At 43.6% G+C, this 17,698-nt stretch overlaps 1 protein-coding gene across 1 annotated transcript in view; it reads right to left on the reverse strand.

The window, feature by feature from the left end:
- LOC142214646 (Fc receptor-like protein 5) overlaps nt 1–6,827 on the reverse strand; it is a 52,528-nt gene extending 45,701 nt beyond the window's left edge. The window contains exons 1-2 of the mRNA XM_075283585.1: nt 6,797–6,827; nt 6,071–6,118 (exon numbers count right to left, since the gene is read on the reverse strand). Of these exons, the coding sequence (XP_075139686.1) occupies nt 6,071–6,118; nt 6,797–6,827 (79 nt within the window). The remainder of the gene's footprint in view (nt 1–6,070; nt 6,119–6,796) is intronic.
- Nucleotides 6,828–17,698: the final 10,871 nt, after the last annotated feature.

Below are 17,698 nucleotides of genomic sequence, written 5' to 3' on the forward strand. Positions count from 1 at the left end.
CTGCCTCCAGAGCGGTATGCGGGTGAGCCGCAGGGATGTAGGGGATTCATACACCAGTGAAAAAAAACATACATTGAGGCCTGTCCCAGTCTCTTCCCAGATGAGAAGGCTAAAGTGGCCTTTGTGGTTTCCTTGCTCACTGGGAGAGCCTTGGCCTGGGTCACTCCGTTAAAAGAACAGGGCGCGGCGGAGTTGGCTACACTAGCTTCACTGTTTGAAGCACTACACCTTGGGTTTCATGGCCCAGTGCCCCAGTCCATCTACGCCTCTCAGCTCTTATGCTTATGGCAAGGCCAGAGCTTGGTAGTGGACTTTGCTATTGAGTTTCGGAACGTAGCATCCGAGTTGGATTAGCCAGACAGGGTACTGGTGTCAATTTTTTGGGAGAGTTTGTCCTCACATACAAAGGATGAACTAGCAGGCTGGGAACCTTCTACTTCACTCTCTGCCCTTATTAATTCAGCGACTCGTGTTGATACACAGTTGTCTGATAGGAGAGTGGAGAGAGAGCTCGAGCATACGCTTATGTCACATAGGGGAGTCTTTAAGTCCACTGCCACACCTGTTGAGGAGTCCACGGAACCTATGGACACTTCCAATGCTTCCTCTTCCGGTGGCAGCAGGAGTAGGAAGATTAGGGGGGCGATCTGTTACTGTTGCAACAGGTCAGGGCATATTGCTCCTCAATGTTCGAGTTAACCGGGAAAAAGGGCTAGTCAAGTGTCCATCGGGGGGTGGACTGCTTGGCACACTAAAGCCCCATGCTCAAGTCTGTTTTCTTAAAGTATCCTGCCAACCGTAACACCGAGAGCCTATTGGCCTTGTCTGGCATTACCTTCTATTGCAGGCTGCTTTATGTAGCCTGTCATACATATGCAGGTATTGTGCAATGCATTGCATTAGTGATAATAAGGAAAATAATACATTTAAAAAAAACAAACAAAAGAACTAAAATTTTAAATCCCCCCCCCAACACACTTTACCTACGATACATATAAAAGTTACAGTGAAACACATACACATTACGTATCCCTGTGCCCGAAAACGCTCGCTATACAAATCTATAAAAATATTTCTGTTATACGGTAAACGCTGTAGCAGGAAAAATAAATCAAAAGGACTGAATCTCAGTTTTTTCACTGTTTTGCCTTTGATAAAAACTTGAATAAAAAGTGATCAAAGCAATAGCAATTCCCCAAATTGGTAGAACTAAAAAGTACACCCAGCCCTGCAAAAAAAGACGCCCTATACATCCCCGTACACTTACGTATAAAAAAGTTATGGGTGTCAGAATATGGCGACTTTTAAAAAAAACATTTTTTGCAAAGATTTACATTTTTGTTAAGGGGTTAAAATGTAAATAAAACCATATAAGTTTGGTATCCCCGGAATCATACCTTAGCATAGAATACAGGGGACATGTCATTTTGGCTGCACGGCGAACGGCGTAAAAATGAGGCCAGTAAGAAAGTCGCACAAATGCAGTTTTTCTCTAATTCCACCCCATTATGAATTTTTTTCAGCTTTCCAGTACGTTTCATATGTAAGTGAATTTGCCACAACTAGCTAAGGTGAGAGTGGTACCTGACATATACATATATACATATATACTACTAGCTGACGGTACTTCACTATGTACAGTTCGGTGCTGTTGTGTGTTTTCTCTCATTGAGCTATGTATAGACATAGAATTATAGGACATAATGATGGAGACCTGCAGCTGCCACTAGAGGGAGCCGAGAAGCTTCCTGTATACATACTGTTTTTATTCTATTAAGTATATTTTCTTCATCTGAATACATATTGGTGAATTATTTACCTGTATTTCCCGTTATCAGAGCTGAAATAAAACCAGAAATAGAAATGATTAGTAAAGAAGGAAATGACATCACAGTCACATCTACAATGGACAAGGTACTCGTCTACTGTACAGCGGATAGTCAGGGTAACTTTTAGTATGCAGCACTGAACATGAACAAAGTGATCCTCATGGGCGGTGCCAGTGATCTCATACTGCAGTTGCTGAAATGACAGGTCTGATCCTATATGAGATCTTATGTATGGCCTTAAAGGAGAACTAAACTAAAACTAATAGTAACCCAGAACTGAAGGTGACCACCCTCTGTGCTGTATTAGTATGACCCTGACACAACAGTAATGGAGACAGCAGAAAACAAAAGGGTTAAACCTTTCACCACCTTTAATAAGTTCCATTCGTTACATATCAATCGCTGCTTCTCCACTGATTCTGACACAGTTGTATATTTTCTCTACTCCCACCATTCTACAATTCTGTGGTCTGAGACTGGCTACCTCTGATTGGATCTCTGAGTCACGCTTCATGCCTGACCCCGCCCACTTGACATTAAAGAACTTAAATAGTCCGTCAGACACCAAAACTACTTGCGCTTGCTAGGAAACGGTGGGGGCTAGAGAGAGAATTCCAACTGTGCTGGAGTCAGAGAGGCAGCGACTATTAACAGATGCTAAAAACTTGTACTGATAGATGTGGTGAGAGGTCTTCTATAATCAACTGATGTCCTCCCCAAATACATAGATTGCTTTATAGGATTTTTTATAGGTTCCTTAGTTTTAAATGTAATATTGAAAAAATCTGAGAAGGTTCATATATAGTTTAATAAACTAAGAAATCCAACTAAGTATACAGAAAAATCATGAAAACTTTAATAACACTCTTATATATATATCTCCGCACTAATACAATGGTGAACATTATTTTCAACATATTTATAAAAGAAATGAGCCAGAAAAAAAAGATTCTTTACACAATATCAACAGATAGATATGTGGTAGGATGAGACATTACTGATAGATATGTGGTAGGATGAGACATTACTGATAGATATGTGGTAGGATGAGACATTACTGATAGATATGTGGTAGGATGAGACATTACTGATAGATACGTGGTAGGATGAGACATTACTGATAGATACGTGGTAGGATGAGACATTACTGATAGATACGTGGTAGGATGAGACATTACTGATAGATACGTGGTAGGATGAGACATTACTGATAGATATGTGGTAGGATGAGACATTACTGATAGATATGTGGTAGGATGAGACATTACTGATGGATATGTGATAGGATCAGACATTACTGATGGATATGTGGTAGGATCAGACATTACTGATAGATATGTGATAGGATTAGACATTACTGATAGATATGTGGTAGGATCAGACATCACTGATAGATATGTGGTAGGATCAGACATCACTGATAGATATGTGGTAGGATCAGACATTACTGATAGCTATGTGGTAGGATCAGACATTACTGATAGCTATGTGGTAGGATCAGACATTACTGATAGCTATGTGGTAGGATCAGACATTACTGATAGATATGTGGTAGGATCAGACATTACTGATAGATATGCGGTAGGATCAGACATTACTGATAGATATGTGGTAGGATCAGACATTACTGATAGATATGTGGTAGGATCAGACATTACTGATAGATATGTGGTAGGATCAGACATTACTGATAGATATGTGGTAGGATCAGACATTACTGATAGATATGTGGTAGGATCAGACATTACTGATAGATATGTGGTATGAAAAGACATTACTGATAGATATGTGGTAGGATCAGACATTACTGATAGATATGTGGTAGGATCAGACATCACTGATAGATATGTGGTAGGATCAGACATCACTGATAGATATGTGGTAGGATCAGACATCACTGATAGATATGTGGTAGGATCAGACATTACTGATAGATATGTGGTATGAAAAGACATTACTGATAGATATGTGGTAGGATGAGACATTACTGATAGATATGTGGTAGGATGAGACATTACTGATAGATATGTGGTAGGATCAGACATCACTGATAGATATGTGGTAGGATCAGACATCACTGATAGATATGTGGTAGGATCAGACATCACTGATAGATATGTGGTAGGATCAGACATCACTGATAGATATGTGGTAGGATCAGACATCACTGATAGATATGTGGTAGGATCAGACATCACTGATAGATATGTGGTAGGTTCAGACATCACTGATAGATATGTGGTAGGATCAGACATTACTGATAGATATGTGGTAGGATCAGACATTACTGATAGATATGTGGTAGGATCAGACATTACTGATAGATATGTGGTAGGATCAGACATTACTGATAGATATGTGGTAGGATCAGACATTACTGATAGATATGTGGTAGGATCAGACATTACTGATAGATATGTGGTAGGATCAGACATTACTGATAGATATGTGGTATGAAAAGACATTACTGATAGATATGTGGTAGGATGAGACATTACTGATAGATATGTGGTAGGATCAGACATCACTGATAGATATGTGGTAGGATCAGACATCACTGATAGATATGTGGTAGGATCAGACATCACTGATAGATATGTGGTAGGATCAGACATCACTGATAGATATGTGGTAGGTTCAGACATCACTGATAGATATGTGGTAGGATCAGACATTACTGATAGATATGTGGTAGGATCAGACATTACTGATAGATATGTGGTAGGATCAGACATTACTGATAGATATGTGGTAGGATCAGACATTACTGATAGATATGTGGTAGGATCAGACATTACTGATAGATATGTGGTAGGATCAGACATTACTGATAGATATGTGGTAGGATCAGACATTACTGATAGATATGTGGTATGAAAAGACATTACTGATAGATATGTGGTAGGATGAGACATTACTGATAGATATGTGGTAGGATCAGACATCACTGATAGATATGTGGTAGGATCAGACATCACTGATAGATATGTGGTAGGATCAGACATCACTGATAGATATGTGGTAGGATCAGACATCACTGATAGATATGTGGTAGGATCAGACATCACTGATAGATATGTGGTAGGATCAGACATCACTGATAGATATGTGGTAGGTTCAGACATTACTGATAGATATGTGGTAGGATCAGACATTACTGATAGATATGTGGTAGGATCAGACATTACTGATAGCTATGTGGTAGGATCAGACATTACTGATAGATATGTGGTAGGATCAGACATTACTGATAGATATGTGGTAGGATCAGACATTACTGATAGATATGTGGTAGGATCAGACATTACTGATAGATATGTGGTATGATCAGACATTACTGATAGATATGTGGTAGGATCAGACATTACTGATAGATATGTGGTAGGATCAGACATTACTGATAGATATGTGGTAGGATCAGACATTACTGATAGATATGTGGTAGGATCAGACATTACTGATAGATATGTGGTATGAAAAGACATTACTGATAGATACGTGGTAGGATGAGACATTACTGATAGATATGTGGTAGGATCAGACATTACTGATAGATATGTGATAGGATCAGATATTACTGATAGATATGTGATAGGATCAGACATTACTGATAGATATGTGGTAGGATTAGACATTACTGATAGATATGTGGTAGGATTAGACATCACTGATATGTGGTAGGATTAGACATTACTGATAGATATGTGGTAGGATTAGACATCACTGATATGTGGTAGGATCAGACATTACTGATAGATATGTGGTAGGATCAGACATTACTGATAGATATGTGATAGGATTAGACATTACTGATAGATATGTGGTAGGATCAGACATTACTGATAGATATGTGGTAGGATGAGACATTACTGATAGATATGTGGTAGGATCAGACATTACTGATAGATATGTGGTAGGATCAGACATCACTGATAGATATGTGGTAGGATGAGACATTACTGATAGATATGTGGTAGGATCAGACATTACTGATAGATATGTGATAGGATTAGACATTACTGATAGATATGTGGTAGGATCAGACATTACTGATAGATATGTGGTAGGATGAGACATTACTGATAGATATGTGGTAGGATCAGACATTACTGATAGATATGTGGTAGGATCAGACATCACTGATAGATATGTGGTAGGATTAGACATTACTGATAAATAGGGGTATTGTCTCCATGACTATTTTGTGATATTGGGTATAATTTTGACTTCTCTTTCCTGACTTTCGTTCTTACTATTACTTGCAGTGAATATAACAAGGGGCGGTGAGGCTGAAAAGTGAGAAGATAATAATAGAAAACACTGATGGAAAGTAGAAAATGGAAAAAGAAAAATCTGAACTAACAAGAACTAAATTTGTAGATAATCTAATATAAAGAAAATTTAAAAAGTGAGAAATATTAAAATAATAAGTCTATGGTAGAAATATATAACAGAGTAATAATTCTATAATATAACAGATATTTTCAGGATAATTGAAATTCCTTGATCTCTGTGGGAATAGTCAGATATCTCCTCAGTATAAGATCTACGTGTGACTACTATAGGGTCGGGGGTCAGCAGGTCATGGTGGGTCATCTGTTGTCCTGTGGCCACTATATGGGATATGTTGGCAGATGACGGCCCCTCCATATAATACACAGTGACCCCATATTTTCCGGTTTCCTCTTTAGGTCATTGAGGGGAGTCCTGTAATACCCTATGGAGATGGCGGCTTATATAGGACAACCATTTATAGTATAAGGACTCCACACACTTAGGGACTAATGTAACATATTACAGACAACCCACAACCTGCAACATTTCCTGAAAAGAGGTCCTTATGGGAGTCAGGACTACTAAACAGTCCCCAGTGACCCAGAAAACAGCAGTTACCCACAATCCCTCCTGGCCAGGCGCCACTATAGGGTCACTGACAACCTATGATAGGGAGTGGAGGATTTACTTACAGATGAGGGTGAGGAGGGTCAGGACGGCCATGGTGCTCTGCTCTGTGCCCTGCAGCTCTCTATGTAGATCTTCTCTCTGGGTTTCACTTCTCACTTCCTCTAATTGTTATATCATTTATTTGAAGGTGGGGAAAAAATTTTGGCTCTCAATATTACTTCCCCAAAATAGATAAAACTCTAGCTTGGTGTCAGCACACTTCAGTATTTCACAGAGCACCATAGGAAAAATACAAAAATTACCCCTCCCCCCCAGTCTTTGGCTGTAATAGACAAGCAGAAGAGAATGTAGTTGTGATGAATATAATGTAAAGGATTGCTCAGGAATGGTGGGGGCTAGAGGAAAAAATCCCAACTGCACCAGAATCGGTAGAGCAGCATCTATAGGAGGATGAGAAGAGTTGGAGTTGGTGGAGGTGACAAGAGGTCTTCTTAAAGCCCTTGAGAAGTGAGAAGAAGCAGGACTGTAAATATCAGAGTTTATTACAACTTCTAACCCTTAGTTTGCAGAAAAGAAGCCCTCGGAGGACTCACAATGGAGGTCATCTCATCACCAACCACCATCTTACCTGGTATCAGCATCTATCTAGAAGAAGGAGAGAAGTACACAACACGTGTGAAGCTGGACAAGTACTGCTGTGTGTCCCTCACCCTCTCGTGCTTTAAGAAAATTGTAAGATGTTTCGTTATTTTTCAGATCTACAGAACTCAAAAGTGATCCATATCAGGAAATACATCAAGTCCTATAGCCGTCTTCTCTCGTCTTCTCTCGTCTTCTCTCGTCTTATGTCTTCTACAACAAAGCACCGAGGAAACTTACCTGCAACACTTCCCACAGCCCTGAATGTTTAGAAAATGATTTTCAGGTGAAGGGCTCAGTACTGTCCCATAGATGGCATTTTATAGGGTTCAATTCTAATGACTAGTTGAAGAGAATGTCACCAGAATCCATCATATTGTCTACGTTTTGCAGATAGATAGGTTAGCTTCACCAGACCCAGTATATCACCCCAGCCCTGCAGATAGATAGGTTACTGTCACCAGACCCAGCATATCACCCCAGCCCTGCAGATAGATAGGTTAGTGTCACCAGACCCAGTATATCACCCCAGCCTTGCAGACAGATAGGTTAGTGTCACCAGACCCCAGCATATCACCCCATTCCTGCAGATAGATAGGTTACTGTCACCAGACCCAGCATATCACCCCAGCCCCGCAGATAGATAGGTTAGTGTCACCAGACCCAGTATATCACCCCAGCCTTGCAGACAGATAGGTTAGTGTCACCAGACCCCAGCATATCACCCCAGTCCTGCAGATAGATAGGTTACTGTCACCAGACCCAGCATATCACCCCAGACCTGCAGATAGATAGGTTACTGTCACCAGACCCAGCATATCACCCCAGACCTGCAGATAGATAGGTTACTGTCACCAGTACCAGCATATCACCCCAGCCCTGCAGATAGATAGGTTAGTGTCACCAGACCCAGCATATCACCCCAGTCCTGCAGATAGATAGGTTAGTGTCACCAGAGCCAGCATATCACCCCAGCCCTGCAGATAGATAGGTTAGTGTCACCAGACCCCAGTATATCACCCCGGCTCTGCAGATAGATAGGTTACTGTCACCAGAACCAGCATATCACCCCAGCCCTACAGATAGATAGGTTACTGTCACCAGAACCAGCATATCACCCCAGCCCTGCAGATAGATAGGTTAGTGTCACCAGACCCAGTATATCACCCCAGCCTTGCAGACAGATAGGTTAGTGTCACCAGACCCCAGCATATCACCCCAGCCCTGCAGATAGATAGGTTAGTGTCACCAGACCCCAGTATATCACCCCGGCTCTGCAGATAGATAGGTTACTGTCACCAGAACCAGCATATCACCCCAGCCCTGCAGATAGGTTACTGTCACCACAACCAGCATAAAACAGCAGGACTGTTTTAATATAACTCTATGGGAAGTATTTCAAGACTCATTTCCAGAGGACATTGAGGGACTCACACACTGCATAACGGACTACATTAATTTCTGTGTGGACAGCACGGTACCAACTAGGAAGGTGAGGTGTTTCTCCAATAACAAACCATGGATCAACTCTGAGATTAAAACTCTTCTTAAGGAGAAAAAGCAAATTTTTAGGTCTGGGGACAAAAATGGCCTGGGGGCGGTGCAGAAACAACTAAGACAACTGATCAGAGAAGGGAAAGCCAACTACAGGCGGAAGATGGAACTACAGATGCGGGAGGGTAGAATCTCAAAGGTCTGGGACAGCCTGAAGGTGATATCCGGACATAAACAACAACAAATGGCAGCTCATCAGATTGAAGGAGACAGGAAGTGGCTTAATGAGCTTAATCTATTCTTCAATAGATTCGACTCCAAACCAACTCCCCCCTCACAAGCAACCCCCCTCCCCCCACACACCAAGACCCAACCCCCACCGACTGGCAGTAAATCGCAATCCGAATGTCTGATCCTCAAGGAGTCTCTGGTATGTCGGGAAATTAAGAGAATTAAGGCAGACAAGGCCGGCGGACCCGATGGGATAAGCGCAAGAGTTCTTAAAATGTGCAGTGACCAGCTGTGTGGTATTATTACGCACATGTACAATATGAGTCTAAAGCTGGGAGTGGTACCTCAACTGTGGAAAACATCTTGTGTGGTACCAGTCCCAAAGAAACCCAACCCGATGGACTACAATGACTACAGACCTGTAGCACTGACATCCCACTTGATGAAGGTCCTAGAGAGACTGGTCCTGACACACCTACACCCCCTAGTGAGCTCCGCTCTGGACCCCCTCCAGTTTGCCTACCGGCCGGGCATTGGGGTAGATGACGCCATCATCCACCTTCTTCATAGAGCTCTCTCTCACCTGGAGAAACCCGGGAACACTGTGAGAATAATGTTCTTTGATTTCTCCAGTGCATTCAACACCATTCAGCCAGGGCTACTGAGGGAGAAGCTGAACCTTGGTGGAGTGGTCACCACCTGTCCAACTGGATCCTAGACTACCTGACAAACCGCCCTCAGTAGGTGAGAGCCCAGGACTGTGTGTCTGACACTGTGATCTGTAGTACGGGGGCACCACAAGGTACAGTTCTTGCCCCATTTCTCTTCACACTGTACACTGCTGACTTTAGGCACAACTCCTCCAGCTGTTACTTACAGAAGTACTCCGATGACTCTGCTATAGTCGGCCTTATCACTGATGGCGACGATAGGGAATACAGAGACTTAAACCGGGATTTTGTTGAATGGTGCCAGCAGAACCAGCTCAGGATTAATGCTGGGAAGACCAAGGAGATGGTGGTGGACTTTAGTAAACGGAGAGGTGCTCCGACCCCAGTGGAGATCCAGGGGACATGCATTGAGATAGTCAGGACCTATAAGTATCTGGGTGTGCTCCTCAATAATAAACTAGACTGGGCTGATCACCTGGAGGCGCTGCACAGAAAGGGCCACAGCAGACTCTACCTGCTCAGGAGGCTGAGGGCCTTCGGAGTCCAGGGGACACTTCTTAGGGCCTTCTTCAACTCTGTGGTTGCCTCAGACATCTTTTTCGGTGTAGCCTGCTGGGGGAGCAGTATATCAACCAGGGACAGAAATAGACTTGACAGGCTGATCAGGAGGGCCAGCTCTGTCCTGGGGAGCCCTTTGGACCCAGTACAGGTGGTGGGTGACAGAAGGACACTGTCTGTGGTGACCTCCATGCGGGGGAACAAATCCCACCCCATGTATGGGACCCTGATGGGACTTGGCAGCACTGTAAGTGACCGTCTGCTTCACCCCAAGTGTGAGAAGGAGCGCTATCGCAAGTCCTTCCTTCCAACCGCGACCAGGCTGTATAATCTACATCAGACCAAGCGAAGATCACTCCGCACAGAGAACTAATGATTATGAATGTCCTCCTTCTTTCTTCTCTGTTCCCAAGCTGCTATGGACTCCTAGTATATCTTTCTCAGCATATGTGTGTCTACTACTTAATATTTACTGTGTATTATCCTGTATCTGTATTACTATGCAGTGGAAACATACTGAAATTTCCCCACTGTGGGACTATTAAAGGATTATCTTATCTTATCTTATATCACCCCAGCCCTGCAGATAGATAGGTTAGTGTCACCAGAACCAGCATATCACCCCAGTCCTACAGATAGATAGGTTAGTGTCACCAGAACCAGCATATCACCCCAGCCCTGCAGATAGATAGGTTAGTGTCACCAGAACCAGCATATCACCTCAGCCCTGCAGATAGATAGGTTCAGGGTCGGACTGGCCCGCCGGAGCACCGGGGGATCCCCCGGTGGGCCCCCGGGCCCCGACTATACTACTAATCATTTTAGCATAGGCAGGGGCCCGATCGGGCCCCTAACCACCCCATTGATGATCGGGCCCCTGCCTATGCTAAAATGATTTCAATTGGGCCCCTGCCCATGTCAGAGGAGGATTAGGGGAGGCGCTTTGGGCGCCTCCCCTAATCCTAAGAACCAGCGCAAGGAGAGCTACCGATCTCCTTGCGCTTGTTCAGCCATCTACGTATCAGCGTAGGCGGCGTCATCACGCCGCCTACGCTGATACACAGACGTCTGAGAGAAGAGGATGCGGCAGCAGCGGGAGCAGCAGCGCGCGGTCGGACGGTAAGTATAATAACTTTTTTTTTTGTTTTATAATAGGCCGCTGCCTGCTGGAGTATCTACCAGCAGGCAGTGGCCTATTTACCAACCCGGACCTGCTCACTGCCGCCCCCGCTTCCCCTTGTACTTTAGGCCGCGGCGGGCGGTAGTGAATAGGCCCGGGCCAGGCCGCGATCCCACTGCCGCTATTATTATACTCAGGGGTCCTTTCAGACCCCCGAGTATAACAATCAGGGCCCCAGGGGAGGTGAGGGAACATAATAAACAGTGTTACTCACCTCTCCGGGATCCGGTGTTACTCCTAGCTGGCATCGGGGCTATATGGTAATGCCCAGACGTCACGTGGTCTGGAATATTACCATATAGGCCCGAAGCCTGTTCTAGCAGTAACATATAGGCCCGAAGCCTGTGGTAGTAGTAATAACCTGTTACTGCGAGCACAGGCTTTGGGCCTATATGTTACTGCTAGTGTAGTGTTGTAGTGAGGATGCAGGTCTTCTGGAATAAGTCCACTATGAGATGGTTACTCTTGTAGATCAGAACACTTTATTCCATGCTCCATCATGGCTCCCTGTCTAACAACTCCTCCCCCTAAGCTCCGCTCCTCTTCCATTACTACCTCACTGTTGCTAGGCAGACAAAGCAGAATAAGTAAGCAGAACAGAACATATAGAATATACTTATAGCAACATCACAGCTAGTACAGGCTTTGGGCCTATATGGCAATATCCCAGACCACGTGACGTCTGACACATTACCATATAGGCCCAAAGCCTGCTACGAGTAAAATCGGATCCCGGCGAGGTGAGTAACAGTGTTTATTATGTTCTCTCACCTCCCCTGGGGCTCCGATTATTATACTCAGGGTCTGAAAAGACCCCCGAGTATAATAATAGTTCAGGGGTGTGCAACTGTGGGGCATAATAGAGCTTGAAAGGTCCACTGTGGCCCCTGTAACCTCTATTATGCCCTACATTGGCCCCCCTGCAACCTCTATTATGCCCCACAGTCTATTGTGCCACTATGGGGCATAATATAGGCTGCAGGGGCTGCTGTGATATAAAATATATATATATATATATATATATATATATATATATATATATATATATAGTCCTATGAAAAAGTTTGGGCACCTCTATTAATCTTAATCATTTTTAGTTCTAAATATATTGGTGTTTGCAACAGCCATTTCAGTTTGATATATCTAATAACTGATGGACACAGTAATATTTCAGGATTGAAATGAGGTTTATTGTACTAACAGAAAATGCGCAATATGCATTAAACCAAAATTTGACCGGTGCAAAAATATGGGCACCTCAACAGAAAAGTGACATTAATATTTAGTAGATCCTCCTTTTGCAAAGATAACAGCCTCTAGTCGCTTCCTGTAGCTTGTAATCAGTTCCTGGATCCTGGATGAAGGTATTTTGGACCATTTCTTTCTACAAAACAATTCAAGTTCAGTTAAGTTTGATGGTCGCCGAACATGGACAGCCCGCTCTCAAATGATCTGAAAACAAAGATTGTTCAACATAGTTGTTCAGGGGAAGGATACAAAACGTCTCAGAGATTTAACCTGTCAGTTTCCACTGTGAGGAACATAGTAAGGAAATGGAAGACCACAGGGACAGTTCTTGTTAAGCCCAGAAGTGGCAGGCCAAGAAAAATATCAGAAAGGCAGAGAAGAAGAATGGTGAGAACAGTCAAGGACAATCCACAGACCACCTCCAAAGAGCTGCAGCATCATCTTGCTGCAGATGGTGTCACTGTGTATCAGTCAGCAATACAGCGCACTTTGCACAAGGAGAAGCTGTATGGGAGAGTGATGAGAAAGAAGCCGTTTCTGCACGTACGCCACAAATAGAGTTGCCTGAGGTATGCAAAAGCACATTTGGAGAAGCCAACTTCATTTTGGAAACAAAGATTGAGTTGTTTGGTCATACAAAAAGGCGTTATGCATGGCGTCCAAAAAGAAACAGCATTCCAAGAAAAACACTTGCTACCCACTGTAAAATTTGGTGGAGGTTCCATCATGCTTTGGGGCTGTGTGGCCAATGCCGGCACTGGGAATCTTGTTAAAGTTGAGAGTCGCATGGATTCCACTCAGTATCAGCAGATTCTTGAGAATAATGTTCAAGAATCAGTGACGAAGTTGAAGTTACGCCGGGGATGGATATTTCAGCAAGACAATGATCCAAAACACCGCTCCAAATCCTCAGGCATTCATGCAGAGGAACAATTACAATGTTCTGGAATGGCCATCCCAGTCCCCAGACCTGAATATCATTGAACATCTGTGGGATGATTTGAAGCGGGCTGTCCATGCTCGGCGACCATCTAACTTAACTGAACGCGAATTGTTTGTCCAAAATCCCTTCATCCAGGATCCAGGAACTGATTACAAGCTACAGGAAGCGACTAGAGGCTGTTATCTTTGCAAAAGGAGGATCTACTAAATATTAATGTCACTTTTCTGTTGAGGTGCCCATACTTTTGCACCGGTCAAATTTTGGTTTAATGCATATTGCACATTTTCTGTTAGTACAATAAACCTCATTTCAATCCTGAAATATTACTGTGTCCATCAGTTATTAGATATATCAAACTGAAATGGCTGTTGCAAATACCAAAATATTTAGAACTAAAAATGATTAAGATTAATAGGGGTGCCCAAACTTTTTCATAGGACTGTATATATATATATATATATATATATATATATATATATATATATATATGGGTTGGATGTGTGGAGAAGTGAGGAGTCAAAGATGTCTGTGTTTCAAACTTTACAGAGTCAAGTCACAGCTGGAAGAAGTGGTCATGGCGGTCCAAAGGGAAGAGACGGGAAATGTGGGAAGACGTCTCCGTGAGTATTACTGCACAAAATATTACTGCATTGTATTTATTGTAATGTTGTGATTTATTGTAATGGTACTGCTAGCACCCCCAATCCCCCCGCTGTCTGAGGTGGACAATCGAGAGATGCCCCCAAATCTTTCAATTACTACAACTCCCAGCAGCTCCAGATGCCCTGGAACTGTTGAGAGTTGTAGTCCACCCACCCCATAGATGATGTCCCACTCTATTGTTATGCTGGTGCCCTTTTCTAGAGCTCCAGCATAACAATATCCAAGTTTCAGAAACGCTGAGGACTTAGGGTATGTTCACACATCAGTATGCCATCCGTCCGTTTGAATTCAGTTTGACACTTCAAAACGGACTGAGGCACATACTGATCTCTACTCTGTTTCCAATTGCTACTTTTAATCCCCTTATCTGTCCTCTAGGGGACGGAGAGCGTTTGCTATCAGCATAAAAAGGTGTCAGTATACAATCAGTATGTGCCTCAGTCCGGTGTCAGTATACAATCAGTATGTGCCTCAGTCCGTTTTGAAGTGTCAAACTGAATTCAAACGGATGGATGGCATACTGATGTGTGAACATACACTTATCTGCCTGACAATGGCTGACACCTGGCGGACTTCATTATGTTAATGAGGTCTGCCACTGTCTGGGTGTAACCGCCATTTTGATAGTCCACCTCTCTGTCATTCTGGTCCCATTGTGGACCTGTATGACGGAGAGCTTGCCGCTGTTGTGAACCTAACATAAGGCTATCTCTACACTATAACTTCCGTCATGCAACCAAAGATGTGTCGCCCTGTGATTCTTTCACTCATGTTAGTGAATGGAGTCACATTGCAACCTGAGGGACCCAATGCGACTCCATTCACTAATGTGAAAGAGTCCCAAAGGGACACTGCGATCTTTGGTTGCATGAAGGAAGTAGTAGTGTAGCCATAGCTGTTTTGCACACTGTATTGTGCGTGAAAATGCACTTTAAACGTGTATAATGGCAAAAACTGGAGGGGCGATATTACATATGGCAGTAGGGTGGGCCCCTGGAAATAATCCCACTGGTGGGCCCTAGGCACCCCAGTCCGACCCTGGATAGGTTAGTGTCACCAGACTAATTGACTGGGGGTGATCTATTACTAAGACATCTGACCCCATTAGTCGTTGTTCTGGTGATGTAATCTGTGGTTGTATAGCAGTTCACAGCTTAGCCAGACTAAGAGGATTTCCCTCAGTATATTTAGACAGCACATTACAGAGATATTGTGTTGGCCACTTTTTGTTATTTTGCACATCTTTCGGTTCCTGATTACGGCTCTGTGTGATAAGATGATATACCGCGCCTTCTTATTCCTCTTCACCTTTCTTTTTATCTGTGAATTGTGTGGGTGATAGATCTCGGTGTGTGTGGCTTCCTGATCGTGCCCGCTATTGCTGCTGGTGTCTGTATTACCGCTGTATCACTTACTTACCTCCCCATATTATTATATACATCACTGCAGAGTTTTTGGTTACATTCGACCTCTATGAACGGGGCTAAAAGGCACAACCACCCCCGTCCACTTCATGAAGCCATGCTATGAGGCTATACTCATCATTCATAGACATTCAGGTCACTTTCCATCTATAGACGTTCCCCTCACCGCCCTATAGACGTCAGGCTTCATCCTTGCAGACTATATCGATAACAGAAATGTATACAATGCACATACGTAGAGAGACAATAATATATCACTGATATAATAATATCTATAAAACAACATTTATTAGGTAACATTACATCAATACCTTACAGAGCATTTACAAATATTCTAAATTTACATAAAATTTACATATAACCCCCCAAAAACCCTCATGAAGCCAATGTACAATACTATGGAAACGTGAACACTTCACAGAGATGGGTAGGACAAGACCTAAGCCCGTGTAAGTCATTTGGCGCCACTTATAGACTTCATTCAGTAAATTTGGGACAATTTTTAGAAGTTGATTAGTCCGACCCCATGATACCTTTCTAAATATATTACCCAATATCACAAATGGTGGACGTCTGTCAGAAGCTGTGTATGTAAAGCTGTGTTTATTCCCAGTCCTCTAGCTCTGAGGTGTATCTTGCTCAGATTACCTTGGATCCGTTTGACTACCCACTTGTGTACCGAACTTGGCTCTGTCTGTGTAAGGATTGGAGTCAGGGTCAGGCAGTGCAAAGTGACACAGCTGGGAAAGCAACACTGTGCAACTGAGGACAAAAGGGGTCGCAGGCCCTGCAGCTATAACTATGCTGTAATATCTGAGATGAGGCAGACCAATGCACTTCCAAATTGAAGTGCGCCTACCACGGCTCCTAACCTTCTATCCGGCGGCTAGGATAAGGGAAGAGGAGGCCCTGAAAGTCCTAGGGACTGGAGTCACGGGGTCACACCTAAACAGAAAGCACAGTGTAAATGCAATGCAAAACAAAAGACTAAACAGCATGGAACCAGGGAGGACCACAAGTCCCAGCAAGACACAGAAGAGAAGGCGAGGTCAGACGAGCAAGAGGTCAAGCCAGGAGATATAATAAAAGGTACCAAATCAAAAGACAAGGGATAGTCAAAAATACAAGCCGGGTCTAAAAACCAAGAAACATATGGAAAACAAACAGACAGGGAATCAGACTGAGCAGGGGGACCAGGAAACACAAAGTGAATGGCTGGCAAGGATCCATGCCTGGGTGGGGATTAAATAGCAGCAGAGAAACACACCTGATGGCTAACGGCATGGAGACTGAAGGCAAGGAAAAGATTAACCCTTAATGACCTAAGCACACCCAATAGAACTCCTAGCACGTCTCCCAGGGAGACGCCGCGCAGCAAGGAGACCGCGGCGACTCCGTATCCTGACAGTCTGACTACCCGCTTGTGTACCAAACTTGGCTCTGTCTTACTACCCACTTGGGTACCGAACTTGGCTCTGTCTGACTACCCACTTGTGTACCGAACTTGGCTCCTTCTGACTACCCGCTTGGGTACCGAACTTGGCTCTGTCTGACTACCCACTTGTGTACCGAACTTGGCTCCTTCTGACTACCCGCTTGGGTACCAAACTTGGCTCTGTCTGACTACCCGCTTGTGTACTGAACTTGGTTCTGTCTGACTACTCGCTTGTGTACCAAACTTGGCTCTGTCTTACTACCCGCTTGTGTACTGAACTTGGTTCTGTCTGACTACCCGCTCGTGTACCAAACTTGGCTCCATCTGACTACCCACTTGTGTACTGAATTTGGCTCCGTCTGACTACCCGCTTGTGTACCAACCTTAGCTCCATCTGACTACCTGCTCATGTACTGAACTTGGCTCTGTCTGACTACCCGCTCGTGTACTGACTTTGGCTCCATCTGCTTACCCGCTC

This window comes from Leptodactylus fuscus, chromosome 7 (genome assembly GCF_031893055.1).
Source record: "Leptodactylus fuscus isolate aLepFus1 chromosome 7, aLepFus1.hap2, whole genome shotgun sequence".
In the NCBI taxonomy this organism is placed as follows: domain Eukaryota; kingdom Metazoa; phylum Chordata; class Amphibia; order Anura; family Leptodactylidae; genus Leptodactylus; species Leptodactylus fuscus.